At 46.5% G+C, this 22,047-nt stretch overlaps 1 protein-coding gene across 6 annotated transcripts in view; it reads right to left on the bottom strand.

Annotated features, from left to right (window-relative positions):
- Positions 1-4,564: 4,564 nt before the first annotated feature.
- LOC117508221 (MAP7 domain-containing protein 2-like) overlaps positions 4,565-22,047 on the bottom strand; it is an 83,537-nt gene continuing 66,054 nt past the window's right edge. For 5 of the 6 annotated variants that reach the window (XM_034167889.1, XM_034167904.1, XM_034167926.1 and 2 more), the window contains 3 exons: positions 20,346-20,490; positions 19,921-20,222; positions 4,565-5,988 (listed from right to left, as the gene is read on the bottom strand). In XM_034167889.1, coding sequence (XP_034023780.1) covers positions 19,925-20,222; positions 20,346-20,490 — 443 coding nt within the window. In that variant the 3' untranslated portion in view covers positions 4,565-5,988; positions 19,921-19,924. The remainder of the gene's footprint in view (positions 5,989-19,920; positions 20,223-20,345; positions 20,491-22,047) is intronic. The other variant, XM_034167897.1, reaches the window with a different exon arrangement.

The following is a 22,047-nucleotide window of genomic DNA, read 5'->3' as shown; positions in this document are numbered from 1 at the left end:
ACTTAGACGAGAGAGACCTAATGTTTAATAGACCACATTTAACTGTTTTAGTCTGTGGTGCAGTTGAAGGTGCTATATTATTTTTTATTTTTGAATTTTTATGCTTAAATAGATTTTTGCTGGTTATTGGTGGTCTGGGAGCAGGCACCGTCTCTACGGGGATGGGGTAATGAGGGGATGGCAGGGGGAGAGAAGCTGCAGAGAGGTGTGTAAGACTACAACTCTGCTTCCTGGTCCCAACCCTGGATAGTCACGGTTTGGAGGATTTAAGAAAATTGGCCAGATTTCTAAAAATGAGAGCTGCTCCATCCAAAGTGGGATGGATGCCATCTCTCCTAACAAGACCAAGTTTTCCCCAGAAGCTTTGCCAATTATCTATGAAGCCCACCTCATTTTTGGACACCACTCAGACAGACAGCAATTCAAGGAGAACATGCGGCCAAACATGTCACTCCCGGTCCGATTGGGGAGGGGCCCAGACAAAACTACAGAGTCCGACATTGTTTTTGCAAAGTTACACACCGATTCAATGTTAATTTTAGTGACCTCCGATTGGCGTAACTGGGTGTCTTTACTGCCGACGTGAATTACAATCTTACCACATTTACACTTAGCCTTAGCCAGCAGTTTCAAATTTCCTTCAATGTCGCCTGCTCTGGCCCCCGGAAGACAATTGACTATGGTTGCTGGTGTCGCTAACTTCGCATTTCTCAAAACAGAGTCGCCAATAACCAGAGTTTGATCCTCGGCGGGTGTGTCGCCGAGTGGGGAAAACGGTTAGAAATGTGAACAGGTTGGCGGTGTACACGGGGCTTCTGTTTAGGGCTACGCTTCCTCCTCAGTCACCCAGTCAGCCTGCTTTCCCGGCTGCTCGGGATCTGCCAGAGGGAAACTAACGGCGGCTAAGCTACCTTGGTCCGCACCGACTACAGGGGCCTGCCTAGCTGTAGAATTTTCCACGGTGCGGAGCCGAATCTCCAATTCGCCCAGCCTGGCCTCCAAAGCTACGAATAAGCTACACTTATTACAAGTACCATTACTGCTAAAGGAGGCCGAGGAATAACTAAACATTTCACACCCAGAGCAGAAAAGTGCAGGAGAGACAGGAGAAGCCGCCATGCTAAACCGGCTAAGAGCTAGTAGCTGCGCTAAGCTAGCGGATTCCTAAAAACACACAAAGTGAATGTGTAAATAATTTAGAGGTGATTCAGCAGAGGGAGTGCTTTAGTTAAGGCATGTGAAGATTACACTGTGAAACAAATCATTATCTAGGTAACTAGATCAATCTAACTGCGCAGATTAAACAGCAAACAGATACAGCAAAACACCGCTGTGCTCCGGAACAGGAAGTGATACAATACCGCAGTGAGAGGCAACCACCAGTAGAGGCAAGCAAGAGCTCGCATATGTCACCTGTCATAGAATCCAATGGACAGCGACCTTGTTTGACCTTTACTTTGGACACCAAACATTCAACACAGTCAAAACTATTCCATTTATTAATCCTTTTATTTCAACAAATAATTTGCATCATTTTTTTTTTACTGAAATTGGAGCAACTTTAACATTTGACCCCTGTACAAACTGAAATTGACCTTTATCAGCATTTTTGCCGTTTTTAACCCCATTAACTCCAGAACATTTCATCATAGATAGTCCAAACTATACTTTTTTGGAATTGTTCCGATCAGACAAATAATGTGATATAGTTACCTCCGCCAAGGAGGTTATGTTTTCGGTCAAGTTTGTTTGTTTGTCTGTCTGTCTGTCAGCAGGATAACTCAAAAAGTTTTGAACGGATTTTGATGAAATTTTGTGGAGTGGTTGGAAATGACAAGATGAACAAGTGATTAAATTTTAGTGGTGATCCGGATCACGATCCGGATCCAGGAATTTTTTAAAGGATTCTTCACCATTGCGGGATAGAGGGAATTTTGACATTCTAGTTTCTAACTCCACAAAAACAAGGCAGAAAGGCTTGAAAAAATTAGGGTGTAACATAGTCAAATGTTCTATCAAACAACAAAGTTTGGTGATGATCGGATCCGGATTCCGGATCTGGTGATCCAGAATATGCAAAAATATAGGGAAAATAGAAAATGTGTCAGTGTGAGGTGACAAATGAAGCTAGAGATGCACAACTAACACCAAACTGTAGCTGAATCTGTACTGATTCAGTAAGGTGTCATCAGATTTGATGTAGCTTCAAATGTTATGGAGCCAGATCCAGAAGAAAACCGCCATTACCGAAAATAACTTTTGAACTAATAAAGATATAAAAGTGATTCCAAGTTCTAGTGGTATGTTTTCATGGTCAAGAATGTCAAATATAAAGTAAAGAAAAGTGTATGTATCATAGTTTTGGTTGTAACACTGAATTGTTGAATAGATCACTGTGCCAAGGAGGGAATCTCTTTAGGGTCAGTGACCCTATGGCCTTGTGTAGCACATGCAACACTTAAAAAATAGTTCTATTTCAGAATTTACTGTTATTTATTTAGAGAAGTGTTTCATAAATGTTAAAAAATTCATATATTTGCAGTTTAGTTGAATAATAAATTGAATTTTGTCTTTTGTTTTTGTCTATAAGCACATGCAATATCAATATCAGTGCTCAGATGACTTCAGGGAAGGTGTAAGTTGCAATAAACTGTGATGCCAAGCGCTAAGGATACATGCTATCCAGTCACAGCAGATGAAACTTTTTTTTACTAGCAAACATCATTGTTAGACGTTTTTAGGTTCAATGATTCCATGGCGTGTAGATGTTATGGCGTCAGTGACCCCATGGCCTTGGTGGAGGTTTGCACTCTCTGAGTGCTTCTAGTTTTCAATGTGATTGGAGCATTTTTACATTTGGACCTCTGTGTAATACTTCATTGACCCCTACCTGGCTATAGCTACCACCTATATGGCTATCATACATTTTTGTGTAGGCCATGGTACAGAGGTTGGATTCTAAATGTTGTTTAGTCACCTTACGTGGTACTGATTAGGTCAAAATTGATGTCTGGCTTATGGACTATCAGTGCAGCATACAGTCAACATACTATAAATAAAAGTGGCTGTCTGAAGCTCTACGCCAAATTAGTTTCCATATTATGTGAAATACTGAACATTTCATACACTCTCACGTGTCCATTTAACTTTCTAATGCATTCATTTAATTATCTTACCCACTGGTGCAAATGTTTGATGTCATTTATTATTATGTTTGAGCAGCTATCCACGCACCACATTTACAATGATACAGTATATTCAACTAAGCTGCAGTCTCACAGAGTTAAGGAATATTATAATAAACATTACATCCTTTATTTCTACTATAGATATGCAAAGGGGCTGAGGAAACCAGCATAACATGAATATCAGCAGAATCTGGAAGAGTCTTCTGGAAAGATTGACATCGTTACATGAACATTAACAAGCTAAAGGTTGCAGCAGTGTCATACATGTAAACATTTTTCTTCACTGTGACACTTTGGAGTGACACCCCCCGTCTTCCCTTGTAACCTTTCTCAGAGCTTGTGACAATTTTCAAAATTATTTTTTTCCCACAGAAGTTATATTGATTCAGTTTTGCATTAAATGCTGCACAAAGGTGTAGTCTCAGTCATCCAAAGCAGCTTATTAAAAAAATAATAATAATCACTGGATGTCTTGTTTAGCCTTCAAGTAATTTCAGCACTCATCCTGGTGACGTCTTCAGTCTAAAGCAAATTGATGTGGTAGCCCCAGATATATAGTTCAGCATGCAACCAGAGGAAGAAGAAGTAAGTCCAGTATCAGGCCTGATGCCCTTTAGTGCCGGTGCTTATCCCCAAATTCTGTAGCATGAGGCAGATGAGACTCTATGTCTCCCCCTGGATGGGATGCCAGTCCAACGCAGGTTACATCCCCAACTAAGGCTGGTACCCATTCACAGCTAGGTGGACTGAAATCAAACCCAGAAATCAAACCCAGGCAGTCCAGCCCTTTCTGGAATTAGTTGAATACCCGTTTTAGACAAAAGAAGCTGTTTTAAAGACTACACCAGACATCCAAGTACTTTTGTGTAGCAATTGTTTAGTGGTTAAGCATTGGGCTTGAGACCAGAGGATCCTCAGTTCAAACCCCAGCCTGATCAAAAAATTACTAAGGGTCCTTGGGCAAGGTCCTTAATCCCCAAGTTGCTCCCAGTGTGTAGTGAGCGCCTTGCAATGCAGCACCCTGACATCGGTGTGTCTGGGTGAATGTGAGGCATCATTGTAAAGCGCTTTGAGTGTCTGATGCAGATGGAAAAGCGCTATATAAATTAAACTTCCAGACTATACATAGATCAACTTTATACAATTGACATCACATTTTCCATTTTTGTTCCCGAACCTCTTTTGCGATTCTTGAGGGTTGTACTTCCTGCATTAAATGCTTCCATAGTTCTGGGATCAAAAATGGGTTTTAAACAGCAAAATAGTGTATGTGCTGGATGAAATGCACCTGAGGTCTGGAGATGTTGATAGTACAGAGGTTTAAGGCCTGAAAGGTGATGAGCTGTGAGGTGGAAAATGATATTCCGACACCAGAGTCTGTTTTTGTGTTTTTAATTGCAGGGTATAATTTATAATTAGTTATATTAAAAGAACAGCCCATCCAGCTTCATATGAGGTGAAGATACAAGCAGAGCAATGAAACACACAACTAAGTGCACACTTTTGACTGCAACTAGTGCAGTTAGTGCGTGGCAAACAAATACACAACACAGCGTGTCAACATTTTTCCTGACCTGCCGATAAAATACAGGCTATTTGACAGTTCAGATTTTTATCCCCTTTCTGCACGCTCATACTTTCTTCATGTACTCACTGTGGACAGTTGCACATCCTCAAAAAGTCCACTGGTCACATGATATGCAGCAGAGAAAACAAAGCTACAGGATAACTAGAGAATTACAGTGTCAGTGTCTGGTGTTTTCTGCACTCAGGCTGTCAAAACCCACAGCAGACTGGGTTTGGGCTTCAAACAGGGTGGCTGCCAGCAGTAGATGAAGCAGTGATTTAACACACATAACCATCAAAAGCACTGACAGAGAGAGGAATTCCCAGAAGAACACAACTATCGCCGCAGTTTATTAACTGGCGAGTCCTCGCTGAAGATGCTACAGAGGATTCACACACCAGCATCGGTCTGACTGTTTCTGGGATAAACTGCTGCAGAGCCACGACTCTCCTCTGTGACCACACCCACTCAGATCTATTTACAGAGTTTTCAAAGGCAGGGACGAGACAAAAGCAGATGATACTGGAGTGAGACTTAGTGGAAAAGTAGATGGACAAAATTGCCTTCATTAGGAGCAGGTGGAAGAAAGATGTTGGACATCAGTGTGGATTTCAGATGTTAGCTGCAAAAACATAACCAGTACTAAAAAAAAAAAGATCCTGCCTGGTGTCACAAAACCTATGTGAGATACTTTAAAATACAAATGTGTAATCGATAAATGGAGAGTTGGTTTACAAGTGTGGATTCAAAACCCAGCAATTTTATAATATGAACAAGGTCAAGATCAGACCAAAACCTAAATTAACTATGACCAAATTGTTAAAGCTGCAAACTCCGACTTAAAAACACCCAACGCCTCACTGCAACCCGATAGATGTTTCATTATCCTACAGATAACCACTTTACATGACAAACAACTATGCTGCGTTTGATTCTTTCTGTCATATAATTATTTCAACAAGTAATTTTCACATACAGTAATTTGCTAAATCTTGCAATGCAGTAATGTATTTTTAAAAGTCTTTTTTTCCTCATTTGCTTTGCTCCACAATGTGATCAGAAGGTTACGTGTGTGTTTTCAGTATACTGGGGAGATGCATTTGCTAATGCAGATGAAGAATCCGGCACTCTGCCTTCGCTGTGTGTAGAAATGTTGCTGTGGTGGTTTCTCGGCCTGCTCCTCCTGGCTCCAGTTAGTGTCAGTGCTGCCACATCCCTGATAAAGCCACACCCCTACAAAAGGGATAGAAGACAAAAAACAAAATTTACATGATTTATAAGGTATCAGAATTTTTTCGGTTTTTCAGGATTGCCTCTGCTTATCAGCTGGTATTACTGTGTTCACAACATGCAATGCATTTAGATTTCTTAAAGCTCTCCTTACACTCTTCCAAAACAACATGGTCAAGTAGACCAAATCTGTGTCAGCAGCATAATAGACGGATGAAGCAGCCTGAGTCCTCTTGAGTGGGGTTTCATCCTGTGATTTATTTGGTTTGCACAGATTATGAGACCTGGGCCTTACCACCTGGGCCTGGTTTTATAAAGCAGTCTAATCTTTTAGTCTACTATACTTACTTAGTCTCTAAGGTTATTCGCCCAACATTACTCATCTAATCTCTGTTTCACATAGACTGTCTAATGTTAGTGGATGATTTTCACAGGCAAAAGCGGCCTCGCCAGAGGCGTTGCCAAGAAATACCTCCAATGTGCAAACGTTTTACTTCCAGGTTGATCGTTTGCTACAAACATGGCTGAGTCCGCCGCAACAGAGGAGAAACGCTCCCGGCCTCGGCATCTGTAAACATCTTCAATGGATTATTTTGCTCCCATGACACCCGCTCCAGCCACAAGACACTCCTTCCTTCCTCCTGCATCAAGTGGTGGTACATGATAGCTGCTACTTTTGAGGTAAGACACTGAAGTTTTGTCAACTAAAATAAGATTAGCCTCTTCCATACCAGGCTAAAAACTTCAGTCAGCTAATGCAAAACTTTAGCGACTAATCGCTTTGTGCAACGACTGAAAGATGAATCGACTAAGTGAGTTTAGTTGACTAAACAAGATTAGACTACTTTATGAAACTGGGCCTCATTAAATCAAATCAATTTTATTTTTATAGCACCAAATCACAACAAACAGTTGCCCCAAGGCGCTTTATATTGTAAGGCAAAAGCCATACAATAATTACAGAAAAACCCCAACGGTCAAAACAACCGCCTATGAGCAAGCACTTGGCGACAATGGGAAGGAAAAACTCCCTTTTAACAGGAAGAAACCTCCAGCAGAACCAAGCTCAGGGAGGGGCAGTCTTCTGCTGGGACTGGTTGGGGCTGAGGGGAGAGAATCAGGAAAAAGACATGCTGTGGAAGAGAGCAGAGATCAATCACTAATGATTAAATGCAGAGTGGTGCATAAAAAGAACCACTCAGTGCATCATGGGAACCCCCCAGCAGTCTAAGTCTATAGCAGCATAACTAAGGGATGGTTCAGGGTCACCCGATCCAGCCCTAACTATAAGCTTTAGCAAAAAAGAAAGTTTTAAGCCTAATCTTAAAAGTAGAGAGGGTGTCTGTCTCCCTAATCTGAATTGGTAGCTGGTTCCACAGGAGAGGAGCCTGAAAGCTGAAGGCTCTGCCTCCCATTCTACTCTTACAAACCCTAGGAACTACAAGTAAGCCTGCAGTCTGAGAGCGAAGCGCTCTTTTGGGGTGATATGGTACTATGAGGTCCCTAAGATAAGATGGGACCTGATTATTCAAAACCTTATAAGTAAGAAGAAGAATTTTAAATTCTATTCTGGAATTAACAGGGAGCCAATGAAGAGAAGCCAATATGAGTGAAATATGCTCTCTCCTTCTAGTCCCCGTCAGTACTCTAGCTGCAGCATTTTGAATTAACTGAAGGCTTTTCAGGGAACTTTTAGGACAACCTGATAATAATAAATTACAATAGTCCAGCCTAGAAGAAATAAATGCATGAATTAGCTTTTCAGCATCACTCTGAGACAAGACCTTTCTAATTTTAGAGATATTGCGCAAATGCAAAAAAAGCAGTCCTACATATTTGCTTAATATGCGCATTGAAGGACATATCCTGATCAAAAATGACTCCAAGATTTCTCACAGTATTACTGGAGGTCAGGGTAATGCCATCCAGAATAAGGATCTGGTTAGACACCATGTTTCTAAGATTTGTGGGGCCAAGTACAATAACTTCAGTTTTATGTTGTGAAATTGTAGTGACACGGACCCACAACAGGGGGCGTAAATGAACGGACAATGAAAGAGTCAAAGATGAACACTTTACTGTTGTGAAAAGCACAACCAAACACAGCAGATTACAGAATATGTACAATAGTCAATTAGCAAAGGTGACGTGTGGGCAGGCTTCAGGCAGGGCGCCCTCTGGTGGTGGGCCAGCAGTACCTCCTCTTCTGGCGGCCCACACAAGAGGACCCCCCCCTCAACGGGCGCCTCCTGGCGCCCGACCAGGCTTGTCCGGGTGACGGCGGTAGAAATCGGCCAGGAGGGCCGGGTCCAGGATGAAGCTCCTCTTCACCCAGGAGCGTTCTTCGGGTCCATACCCCTCCCAGTCCACCAAATACTGGAATCCCCGGCCCATCCGACGGACGTCCAGGAGCCAGCGCACTGTCCAAGCCGGCTCCCCGTCGATGATCCGGGCAGGAGGCGGCGCCGGACCGGGAGCACAGAGAGGTGAGGCGCGGTGGGGTTTGATTTTTGACACTTGAAAAACCGGGTGGATTCGCAGTGAAGCTGGGAGTCGGAGCTTCACTGCGGCAGGACTGAGGATTTTGAGGATTTCATACGGTCCAATGTACCTGTCCTTGAGCTTTGGAGAGTCCACCTGGAGGGGGATGTCCTTCGTGGAAAGCCACACCTCCTGCCCGGGCTGGTAAGCAGGGGCCGGGGACCGCCGGCGGTCTGCATGGGTCTTCGCCCTCGTCCGGGCCTTTAACAAGGCAGAACGGGCGGAGCGCCACACCCGACGGCACTTCCGCAGGTGGGCCTGGACCGAGGGCACACCGACCTCTCCCTCCACCACGGGAAACAACGGGGGTTGATACCCCAAACACACCTCAAATGGGGAGAGGCCGGTGGCAGAGGACACCTGGCTGTTATGTGCGTACTCGATCCAGGCCAGATGTTCACTCCAGGCCGTCGGGTGGGCGGACGTCACACAGCGCATGGCTTGCTCCAATTCCTGATTGGCCCGTTCTGCTTGTCCATTGGTCTGCGGGTGATACCCGGATGAGAGGCTCACAGTGGCCCCCAGTTCCCGGCAGAAGCTCCTCCAGACGTGTGAGGAAAACTGGGGACCACGATCAGAGACGATGTCGGTAGGTATCCCATGCAGACGTACGACGTGGTGGACCAGGAGGTTTGCAGTCTCCTGGGCCGTGGGGAGCTTCGGGAGGGCCACAAAGTGGGCCGCCTTGGAGAACCGGTCCACTATCGTGAAGATGGTTGTCATGCCCTGGGACGGCGGGAGGCCCGTGACAAAATCCAGACCGATGTGGGACCAGGGGCGATGAGGCACAGGAAGTGGCTGAAGAAGTCCCTGTGCCTTCTGGTGGTCTGCCTTGCCCCTGGCACAGGTGGTGCAGGCCTGGATATATTCCCGGACGTCGGTCTCCAGGGACGCCCACCAGAAGCGCTGCCGGACCACTGCCACGGTCCTTCGCACCCCCGGATGACAGGAGAGCTTAGAACCGTGACAGAAATCCAAGACAGCAGCTCTTGCCTCTGGTGGGACGTAGAGTCTGTTCTTCGGCCCTGTTCCGGGGTCCGGGCTCCGTGCCAGGGCCTCCCGGACGGTCTTCTCCACGTCCCAGGTGAGGATGGCCACGATAGTGGACTCCGGAATGATGGGCTCCGGTGGATCCGACAGCTCAGTCTTGACTTCATCTTCATGCACCCGGGACAAGGCATCCAATCTCTGGTTCTTGGTCCCGGGGCGGTAGGTGATCCGGAAGTCAAAACGCCCGAAGAACAGTGACCAGCGGGCTTGCCTGGGGTTCAGCCGCCTGGCGGTCCTGATATACTCCAGGTTCCGATGGTCAGTGAAAACCGTGAACGGCACAGACGCTCCCTCCAACAGGTGTCTCCACTCCTCAAGAGCCTCTTTCACCGCAAGGAGTTCTCGATTGCCGACGTCATAGTTCCGTTCAGCTGGGGTCAACCTGCTGGAAAAATAGGCACACGGGTGAAGGACCTTATCGGTCTCTCCGCTCTGGGATAGCACGGCTCCTATCCCTGAGTCACAGGCGTCCACTTCGACCACAAACTGGCGGCCAAGGTCGGGCTGCACCAGCACTGGTGCAGTCGAGAACCGTCGTTTCAACTCCTTGAATGCGGCTTCACACCGATCCGACCAGGTGAAGGGGACTTTAGGAGAGGTCAGGGCTGTCAGGGGGCTAACTACCTGGCTATAGCCCTTTATGAACTTCCTGTAGAAATTTGCAAAGCCGAGGAACTGTTGCAGCTTCCTCCGGCTTGTAGGTTGGGGCCAATCTCTCACCGCCACAACCTTGGCCGGATCAGGGGCGACGGAGTTAGAGGAGATGATAAACCCCAGGAAGGCCAAAGAAGCGCGGTGAAACTCACACTTCTCGCCCTTCACAAACAGCCGGTTCTCCAACAACCGCTGCAGGACCTGACGTACATGCTGGACATGAGTCCTAGGGTCCGGTGGAAAAGTTGAGAATATCGTCCAGATATACGAAGATGAATCGGTGCAGGAAGTCCCGCAAGACATCGTTTACCAAAGCTTGGAACGTTGCAGGGGCGTTAGTGAGGCCGAACGGCATGACCAGGTACTCAAAGTGACCTAACGGGGTGCTAAATGCCGTCTTCCATTCGTCTCCCTTCCGGACCCAAACCAGGTGATACGCATTCCGAAGATCCAATTTTGTAAAGATTTTGGCTCCATGCAGGGGGGAGAACACGGAATCCAACAAGGGCAACGGGTATCGATTGCGAACTGTAATCTCATTCAGCCCCCTGTAATCGATGCATGGACGGAGTCCGCCATCTTTCTTGCCCACAAAAAAGAAACCTGCACCCATCGGGGAGGTGGAATTTCGGATCAACCCGGCAGCTAATGAGTCCCCGATGTAGGTCTCCATTGATTCGCGCTCAGGTCATGAGAGGTTGTACAGCCTGCTGGACGGGAACTCCACGCCTGGTATCAAATCAATGGCACAGATCAGTGCCAGATCCTTGCTGAAGACGTCAGCAAGATCGTGGTACTCAACCAGCACCGCTGTCAGATTGGGAGGGACTTTGACCTCCTCCTTAGCCTGTAAACCGGGAGGAACCGAGGATCCTAAACACACCCGATGGCAGGTTTCGCTCCACTGAACCACCACCCCAGACGGCCAATCAATCCGGGGATTGTGTTTCAACATCCAAGGGAAACCCAAAATCACGCGGGAGGTAGAAGGAGTCACAAAAAACTCGATCTCCTCCCGATGATTCCCAGACACTACCAGAGTTACTGGTTGTGTCTTGTGCGTGATTAAAGAGAGAAGGGTGCCATCTATTGCCCGCACCTGCAATGGTGAAGGAAGCGCCACCAGAGGGAGCCCTGCTTCCCTAGCCCATCTGCTATCCAGCAGATTCCCTTCTGACCCCGTGTCCACCAGTGCTGGGGCTTGAAGGGTTAAATCCCCACTCAGGATTGTAACTGGGAGTCGTGTGGCAATACGTGTGTGTCCCACGTGCATGTTATGACCCCCCTTTAGCCCAGTCTCTAAAGGCGAGTGTTGTCGTTTTGGCCGTTTGGGGCAGTTTCTCTGTATATGCTCCTTTGAGCTGCAGAAAAAGCACTCCCCGTGGACCAGCCTCCTCATTCTGTCATTTGATCTTATATTGGCCCTGCGCGTTTCCCTAGCAACACCATCAGGGGGTGCTGTTGCCCCACGGAGCGCTGCGGCTGTGGAGCGTGGGGAGGGCAGAACCTTTTCAGACCCGGAAGGGAGAGGGACGGTGCGTGCCCGGCCACGTCCTTCGTCTCGCTCCTGACGGCGTTCCTCTAACCGATTGTCTAACCGTATAACGAGATCAATAAGTCCATCCAAATCCCGCGGTTCGTCCTTGGCCACCAGGTGCTCCTTCAGGACCGACGACAGTCCGTTTATGAAGGTGGTGCGGAGCGCAGCGTTATTCCAGGCGGACCTCGCAGCCGCAATGCGGAAGTCGACTGCATAAGCGGCTGCGCGCCGGCGTCCCTGTCTCACTGACAGCAGCACAGTTGAAGCGGTCTCTCCCCTGTTAGGGTGGTCAAACACGGTTTTGAACTCCCTCACAAACCCAGTGTACGTATGAAGGAGCCGTGAATTTTGCTCCCAAAGCGCCGTAGCCCAAGCGCGTGCCTCTCCTCGAAGCAGATTAATTACATAAGCTACTTTACTAGCATCAGACGCATACATGATGGGACGTTGTGCAAAGACGAGCGAACACTGCATGAGAAAGTCCGCGCACGTCTCCACACAACCTCCGTACGGCTCTGGGGGGCTTATGTATGCTTCAGGGGATGGTGGGAGGGGTTGTTGAACGACCAGTGGAACGTTTATATCCTGCACAGGGTCGGCAGGAGGAGGAGCTGCAGCAGTGCCCTGAGCGCTCGCTGCCACCTGTGCGGAGAGAGCCTCCACCCTGCGGTTCAGGAGGATGTTTTGCTCGGTCATCTGATCCAACCGAGCCGTAAAGGCGGTGAGGATGTGCTGCAACTCACCAATCACGCCTCCTGCAGACGCCCGTGCACCCTGCTCTCCCATTGGCCGTTCAATGGCTGGGTGACGCCCCTCAGAGTCCATGACGCTGGCCGAGATATCCTGTTGTGAAAGTGTAGTGACACGGACCCACAACAGGGGGTGTAAATGAACGGACAATGAAAGAGTCAAAGATAAACACTTTACTGTTGTGAAAAGCACAACCAAACACAGCAGATTACAGAATATGTACAATAGTCAATTAGCAAAGGTGACGTGTGGGCAGGCTCGAGGATAGAGGATGTCTGTCCTGAGAAGAACCGGAACCACACGATTTCCTCCAAAGCCGAACCCAGAGAATACTGGAGCCGCCAAATCCCGAACACCCCAGGTGGCCACTGTCTTCGCGTGTCGGATCTGGTACTGCTGGCGAGGAGCAGAGACAATCAGATGTGGGTGTGTGAACACCCAGTAACAACAACGGTGGGAATTCCACCTCCACCTCTAACACACACTCGTGCAGTGTCTGAGTACCACTTATCTGGATATGCAGGCTGAGAAGGTTACCTCCTAAGGTAGACGATATCTCTGCAACGAGGTGGAGATGACGTCCGGTCTTTATGGAGTGGGATGATGAAGTGTAGATGGGTGACAGCTGTCAAGAGATAATGAGTGACAGCTGTCACCCCCGGCTGTGTCCGTGGCAGCAGCGCCCTCTCGTGCCTGAAGCCCGCACTTCAGGCAGGGCGCCCTCTGGTGGTGGGCCAGCAGTACCTCCTCTTCTGGTGGCCCGCACAACATTTTATCTGAATTTAAAAGCAGGAAATTAGAGGTCATCCATGTCTTTATGTCTGAAAGACATTCCTGCAGTGTAACTAATTGGTGTGTGTCCTCTGGCTTCATGGATAGATAAAGCTCGGTATCATCTGTGTAACAATGAAAATTTAAGCAATACTTTCTAATAATACTGCCTAAGGGAAGCATGTATAAAGTGAATAAAATCGGTCCTAGCACAGAACCTTGTGGAACACCATAATTAACCTTAGTCCGTGAAGAAGACTCCCCATTTACATGAACAAATTGTAATCTATTAGATAAATATGAGTCAAACCACTGCAGCATAGTGCATTTAATACCTATGGCATGCTCTAATCTCTGTAATAAAATTTTATGGTCAACACTATCAAAAGCTGCACTGAGGTCTAACAGGATGAGCACAGAGATGAGCCCACTGTCTGAGGCCATAAGAAGATCATTTGTAACTTTCACTAATGCTGTTTCTGTACTATGATGAATTCTGAAACCTGACTGAAACTCTTCAAACAGACCATTCCTCTGCAGATGATCAGTTAGCTGTTTTACAACTACCCTTTCAAGAATTTTTGAGAGAAAAGGAAGGTTGGAGATTGGCCTATAATTAGCTAAGACAGCTGGGTCAAGTGATGGCTTTTTAAGTAATGGTTTAATTACTGCCACCTTAAAAGCCTGTGGTACATAGCCAAATAATAAAGATAGATTGATCATATTTAAGATCGAAGCATTAATTAGTGGTAGGGCTTCCTTGAGCAGCCTGGTAGGAATGGGGTCTAATAGACATGTTGATGGTTTGGAGGAAGTGTTATATGGCTGGGGGGGCCTGGCTGCCGGTTTGTTTGTCTTTTGGTTTCCTCCCAGGTGGCTTGCGTTTGGGACTGAGTGGCTGTGTTGCTGAGGCTGTCAGGACCTCACCCTGATCACCTGCGACTTGTCAGGACTCACAGCTGTGGTGCATCTGGATGGATTGGAACATGTTGGCATTTAAGACTGGAGTGCACAGTGTGTATTTGCCAGAGACTCGACCTTGTGACCAGACGGGTGAGATCGTCGTCTCGGGAGCCATCTCATCAACAGCGGATGCTGAGAACGTCCAGGTTTGATGCACAGTCTGTGAAAGAGGAGGGGGTGAGGTCTCACGCTCGTCAGCACACTTCCTGAGGTACGTTAGATTTTGTGACTAACAGTTATACAGTCAGTAAATGTGGTGTCCCTCACACCTTATTGTATTGAGCTGTTTGTTAGTCATGTATCAGCTTCCACTGCAGTGGAGTTTTGTGAACTGGATGTTCCATGCCTGCAGGTTGGGAAGCTGATCAGTAATCAAGCCAGGAAGTGTTTGCTGTTTGTACACCTTTAAGTGTTCTGTGTGTAGAGTGTGGACTCACATAATGGTTCCTTCTTTCACAGACTCGGTTGTTGCGGCCACCTGGGGGGTGTCGGCGGGGTCCTTGGGTCCGAAACAGCTTCTGGCTCCGGACCGTTAGCGCTGCTGGGAGCGCACCATGCCAGGCCGCACCTTTTTGTTATATTATCACTGTTATGTATTAAATTCAGTTAGCCTTTGAACCGTGCTCTGCTTATTTCATACTGGGTCCTTCAAACGCTGGTCGGTTCTCCGAGCTGCGTCCGACACATAACAGTAGTCTCTGGCCAAACATCACGGACCCAGCGGTAGCAGAGACGGTAACGCGCCGGGAAGGCGGCAGCAGACGTTCAGTAGTTATCCGGATCAGTTGCGGGGCTCTCCGCCCGGAAGGTGCGTCTTTGAGAACCCATTACTGGATACTGATTTGTGCTCTCTTGCAGCCGTGTTCCTGTGTTGTGCCTTATCCGTGGGTCGTGGTGGAGTGTGACTGGCGACGGCTTCGCGTCACACTCCGACCGGATAAGAGGTTTAAACAGGAGCTGCAAGAGTGCGTTTGTAATGGGTTCACGCGCACGGCGGAGCTCTGTTAGCACGGGTCGCTGGGCTTCCTGTGTTACAGTCGTAGCCCCGTTTCCCCGGACAAAGGTAACTACTGCGTCTGTTGTATCAGCTCCGGCGTTATTTAGTTGAGCACATTTTGGTTGTGTGTTGCACTCAGCTGCGCACATAAGAGCAGCTCGTTTGTTTTTTCTGTCGCCAAAGGGGTTTTTTCATTTTTTGCACTCTGGTTCCCCCTTGTGGTGACTGCATCACGTTACCGTCAAGCTCTTGAGTAGGAACAGGTGTGTTCCATTTGGTGGAGCTTGACGGTATAACTCACTGATTTGTTTTGTGTTAGTTCATTTTGTGTGGGTGTTTTTTGAGTTGGTTTTTGTGTGGGCTTTTATTTTTTGTTGTCCACTATTTGTCTGGGGGTGTGACCCTGTAGCCTTTGCAAAAAAAAAAACAACAAAAAAAAAAAAACACACAAACAGGGACCCAAACAACTGTGTGTTGGTCTGTTTGTTTTTTCTTTTGTTTCTTTTTGTTTCACGTCCCCAGGGTTGGATGGAACGGTCCCCTGGGGGGGTGATGGGGTTGGTACTTGGGTTGTTTTTTCTTTTTGTTTTTTGTTATGCCCTCTCTTCTCCTCTGACTCCAGCCGGGTGTGCCGTAGTGTCGGCATTGCTGGAGGGGTGCAGTTAGGTTGTGCTGGGCGTTTCCCAGGTGGCCTCTGCACCCGGGAGGGGAGGGGGGGGGGGTTTGGGGTATTTTTTTGTTTCTCCCCCCCCCCCAGTTTCCGCCCTCAGGGTTTGACTGTGGTGTCCTCTGGGGGGGAAAGGGCGTTGGGTCCATCTAGCCGTGGACGGCCGGGGCTGGGTCCATTAGTCATGAGGGGAGGCGTCTCCTGGGGTTGACGAGTGGTCCTCTGGGAGGCGCTGGTAGTCCCCGTGGGTGACGTTGGATCCCAGAGGGACCTCGGCCGTGGTTATTACTCCTGGAGCTGGCGGGTGGCCCTCTGGGGGTGTTGGTCCCTACGTGTCGTTTGGGGGGGAGGAGGGGGGGTATTTTGGCATTTTTGTTTGTGAGCTCAAATTTGGGTTGTTTTTCTTTTCTCCCCTTCCCTAGGGTTTGATGGAACGGTCCTCTGGGGGGGGGGGGGGGGGGGGGTGTTTTAGTATTTTTGTTTGTAGGGTTGGGTTGTTTTTCCTTTCTCCCCTTCCCTGGGGTTTGATGGGACGGTCCCCTGGGGAGGGGGGGGTGTTTTGGTTGTTTTGTTTTATGACTAATCACACATGTTTGGTTAAAGGCTGACAGCACAGGTGTAGGAACTCCTGGCCACACCTGTGCTAAGACTGTCAGAAACAAGGGCAAAGATGCAGCCAGTTCAACCAGTCTGTTGGAGGATGAACGCAGACGCGGTTTCCAGCCATGGTCCCTGGAGGGGGGTGTTTCTCCTGGGCCAGGTGTGTGTGGTCGCCGGGAGGCTTCCCGTGAGGGTGGGGTACTGTTATATGGCTGGGGGGGCCTGGCTGCCGGTTTGTTTGTCTTTTGGTTTCCTCCCAGGTGGCTTGCGTTTGGGACTGAGTGGCTGTGTTGCTGAGGCTGTCAGGACCTCACCCTGATCACCTGCGACTCGTCAGGACTCACAGCTGTGGTGCATCTGGATGGATTGGAACATGTTGGCATTTAAGACTGGAGTGCACAGTGTGTATTTGCCAGAGACTCGACCTTGTGACCAGACGGGTGAGATCGTCGTCTCGGGAGCCATCTCATCAACAGCGGATGCTGAGAACGTCCAGGTTTGATGCACAGTCTGTGAAAGAGGAGGGGGTGAGGTCTCACGCTCGTCAGCACACTTCCTGAGGTACGTTAGATTTTGTGACTAACAGTTATACAGTCAGTAAATGTGGTGTCCCTCACACCTTATTGTATTGAGCTGTTTGTTAGTCATGTATCAGCTTCCACTGCAGTGGAGTTTTGTGAACTGGATGTTCCATGCCTGCAGGTTGGGAAGCTGATCAGTAATCAAGCCAGGAAGTGTTTGCTGTTTGTACACCTTTAAGTGTTCTGTGTGTAGAGTGTGGACTCACATAATGGTTCCTTCTTTCACAGACTCGGTTGTTGCGGCCACCTGGGGGGTGTCGGCGGGGTCCTTGGGTCCGAAACAGCTTCTGGCTCCGGACCGTTAGCGCTGCTGGGAGCGCACCATGCCAGGCCGCACCTTTTTGTTATATTATCACTGTTATGTATTAAATTCAGTTAGCCTTTGAACCGTGCTCTGCTTATTTCATACTGGGTCCTTCAAACGCTGGTCGGTTCTCCGAGCTGCGTCCGACACATAACAGGAAGTGACTAATGAAAATAACTCAGAACAATCGGAGAGAAAGAGTCTAACAAAATACCAGCATTACTGAAAGGAGCCAAAGATAACGATATGTTCTTGGGATGGTTATGAGTAATTTTTTCTCTAATAGTTAAAATTTTATTAGCAAAGAAAGTCATGAAGTCATTACTAGTTAAAGTTAAAGGAATACTCGGCTCAATAGAGCTCTGACTCTTTGTCAGCCTGGCTACAGTGCTGAAAAGAAACCTGGGGTTGTTCTTATTTTCTTCAATTAGTGATGAGTAGTAAGATGTCCTAGCTTTACGGAGGGCTTTTTTATAGAGCAACAGACTCTTTTTCCAGGCTAAGTGAAGATCTTCTAAATTAGTGAGATGCCATTTCCTCTCCAACTTATGGGTTATCTGCTTTAAGCTGCAAGTTTGTGAGTTATACCACGGAGTCAGGCCCTTCTGATTTAAGGCTCTCTTTTTCAGAGGAGCTACAGCATCCAAGGTTGTCTTCAATGAGGATGTAAAACTACTGACGAGATACTCTATCTCACTCACAGAGTTTAGGTAGCTACTCTGCACTGTGTTGGTATATGGCATTAGAGAACATAAAGAAGGAATCATATCCTTAAACCTAGTTACAGCGCTTTCTGAAAGACTTCTAGTGTAATGAAACTTATTCCCCACTGCTGGGTAGTCCATCAGAGTAAATGTAAATGTTATTAAGAAATGATCAGACAGAAGGGAGTTTTCAGGGAATACTGTTAAGTCTTCAATTTCCATACCATAAGTCAGAACAAGATCTAAGATATGATTAAAGTGGTGGGTGGACTCATTTACATTTTGAGCAAAGCCAACTGAGTCTAATAATAGATTAAATGCAGTGTTGAGGCTGTCATTCTCAGCACTAAGTCAGACAAAAGGTCTGAAAATTCACAGAGAAACTCACAGTAACGACCAGGTGGACGATAGATAATAACAAATAAAACTGGTTTTTGGGACTTCCAATTTGGATGGACAAGACTAAGAGACAAGCTTTCAAATGAATTAAAGCTCTGTCTGGGTTTTGGATTAATTAATAAGCTGGAATGGAAGATTGCTGTTAATCCTCCGCCTTGGCCCGTGCTACGAGCATTCTGGCAGTTAGTGTGACTCGGGGGTGTTGACTCATTTAAACTAACATATTCATCCTGCTGTAACCAGGTTTCTGTAAGGCAGAATAAATCAATATGTTGATCAATTATTATATCATTTACTAACAGGGACTTAGAAGAGAGAGACCTAATGTTTAATAGACCACATTTAACTGTTTTAGTCTGTGGTGCAGTTGAAGGTGCTATATTATTTTTTCTTTTGAACTATGCTTCTTCCTCACAGTCACCCAGCCGGCCTGCTTTCCCGGCTGCTCGGGATCTGCTGGGGGACAGCTAACGGCGGCTAAGCTACCTTGGTCCGCACCAACTACAGGGGCCTGGCTAGCTGTAGGATTTTCCAAGGTGCGGAGCCGAGTCTCCAATTCGCCCAGCCTGGCCTCCAAAGGTACGAACAAGCTACACTTATTACAAGTACCGTTACTGCTAAAGGAGGCCGAGGAATAACTAAACATTTCACACCCAGCGCAGAAAAGTGCGGGACAGACAGGAGAATGCTAAACCGGCTAAGAGCTAATAGCTGCGCTAAGCTAGCGGATTCCTAAAAACACACAAACTGAATAATGTGAAAATAATTTAGAGGTGATTCAGCACCATTAGCAACTTTCTCAGGGACAGTCCTTTCAAGAATCTCCTGGGACTGTTTTGATGTCCCATCCTTATGGTGACATCACCATAAGGATGCAACACTGCATTTCCATACATACACAAACAAAAGCCTTGTGAGAAAAATGTCTTTGGGTTCACTTCCATTTTTTAAAATTATGAAATTCATGTTTGCCCCCGCGACCCGACTCCGGATACCATAGATGCCTCTGCCAAGGAGGCAATGTTTTCACCAGCCGGTATCTGTCTGTTTGGTTGTTTGTCTGTTTGCAGCTTAACTCAAAAACGAATCAACAGATTTCAGTAAAATTTAGTGAGCTGATAGATAATGTTTCTGGGAAACAAGTACTTCAGTTTTGCAGGTAATCTAGAATACATTCTGGAAATGACATCCACAAGAATGTTTGGCACACAGCAACAATTAACTCAAAAAAGTGCAGAGCATGTTGATGAAAGTTGGTTAACAGATAGATGATGTCCTAGGAAATTTGTGATTTTTAGTTTGAATTTGATCAGAACATATTTTGGTTGGATCCAGAAGATGCTTTAAGCTAGAGGATGAATTGTTAGCTATGATAGGTTTGTTTGTTTGGAGGTTGATGTGCATCTGTCTCTACCTTCCTACTTCACATCCAGCTTGCCCGGTCCAAGGCTATGGATAAGTTGGGAGGATTCAGAGGCAGCACTGCAAGCTTGGAGCAGTAGGTTCTTGTTGAGGTCACCCAGAGCCGCCCCACTGCCGGCCTGCAGCTCTCGGAAGGGGGGCGTTTCTGCACCTTGAGGCTGGACATCGAGTTCCATCAGATGCTCCAAGGAGCAGACTTTACTGTTGCCGTCTGGAGCCTCTGTGACCGGAGAAAACTCGTGAGCACTTGCCTGCTCATCTCTGGACACTGGACTGATGGAGACAGACGGAGAGCTTGACAGAAACAAGAACAAAGAAATACAGAATTTTAATCCTTCAAAAGCTTAAATCAGTATTAAGGTTCAGTTACAAGAGAAGAGAATCACACAGTTAAGAGTAAAGTGTCAGGAACCTCACCTGACATCCATGGACTGCACTCCATCTGACAGCTCGTCCACACAGGTCTTGTTCTCCATGGGTCCCAGCAGGATGACGGGCGCTTCAGCAGGAGTCTGACCATCATCCTTTACAGTCACAGCAGCTTCAACTCTCTCTTCAAGTGCTGCCAACACACAGTGTCATTACAAACCTTTTCTTTTTTTTCCTGGTACATTCACTAATGAATGTTTTACAGCTGCCGTCGACCTGATTCAGGCTGATGTTGGCACCTGAAATCCACCTCGCTGTCATTTAATACTGCTGCCAGATTTCAATTTAGATTTTAATTTGAAGAACCAACTATATGGTCAGGACACTGGTTATACTGACAAAAGGTTTTGCTTTTCCCCCGTGTGTCGGCAAAGGAGCAAGCACAATATTGTTAAATCAGTTGAATGAATTTCCTTCAAATTTGGTAGGAATACTACTTTGATAGATATCTAGAAGTGTTTAGATTTTGGAGTAGTTTGCTCAAAGGTGAAGACAAACGTAGCCCACAAAACATATTTTTTCTATATCTCAACAACCAAGAAACCTAGATGTGTCAAACTCGGTGGAAATATTACTTGGATGGATATCTTGAGGTGCTTAGATTTTGGAGTCATTTGGTTCAAGGTCAAGGTCTGATGTCTTATTTTAAATAGCAACCAGCAGTAGTGCTAATGGTGCTGATGTCAGATTATGGTGGGATTAGCACAATTAGCTACGATAAAAATGTCTGGAATGGTCCTTCATGTGTCATCCCACAGTAATGTGTCAACATGCACTAACTGTGGTAACTTGCAAACACAGCGACTCCTGCTCAGTGTGACCTGTGAGACTGTTATATTTGAACTCCAACCCTATGTTTGGTACCACACTGTTATTTAAAGTTTTACAGTTATTGTCTTTGACTGTCATTCTTTATTAATAACTTGATGCAACAACTTCAATTTGTTGTAATGTCGACACAGATATGCTGATCATTTGGTGTGACATAAACCAAATGAAATGTAATTTTGCTGTCAATTGAAGTCTATTTGAAATTCTATTTTTAAGTAACTAAAGATTTTGTCACCAAGAATCCTGCTGCAGTAGGGACAGAAGCTGAAACGATTCAGAAATGCTAGAGGTGATACACACAGAGGTAATTACTACTCAATTTAGAGAGCAAAAAGACAGCAAATTATTTTGACAATCATTCAATTCAATATATTTTTATCGCACCAAAATACAACATGTCTACCCACAAGGATATGGTCTAAATTTGATTGAGGAAGCACATCACCAACAACAGTGTGGAAAAACTCATTCATGGTATTAACTAATTTTAATTTTGCCCTGTTTTCTGGGATCAGTGGATTTAGGTTTCAGTCCACAATCACTTTATTATTAAATGGTGTATTCACAGGTTTGTGAAAGTGACTGCAATGCCAGTTGCTTTCTTATGAAATAGTCTTTACTCTATTTCAAATTATTATATAGAGGAGCAAAAGCCTGTGTTATGGGCAATGTGTGTGGGGGGGTTGCCAGCATATCATTTATAGGACCAACATCCACCAGAGCTCTCTGATGTGAAGCATTTGAGTTGAGCACTTTAATGCTCCAACACCTCCTCCTCCAGTTCTGTTCAATCCAGTTGTGTTTGAATTTGACAAGTGAAGATGATGAATCTGAAAGCTAATGTGTATCTGTGTGTGTA

The sequence above is a fragment of the Thalassophryne amazonica genome, chromosome 1 (genome assembly GCF_902500255.1).
Source record: "Thalassophryne amazonica chromosome 1, fThaAma1.1, whole genome shotgun sequence".
Taxonomy (NCBI): Eukaryota; Metazoa; Chordata; class Actinopteri; order Batrachoidiformes; family Batrachoididae; genus Thalassophryne; species Thalassophryne amazonica.
Note: the sequence above shows the minus strand (reverse complement) of the source record. Positions and strands in the feature narration are given on the sequence as shown.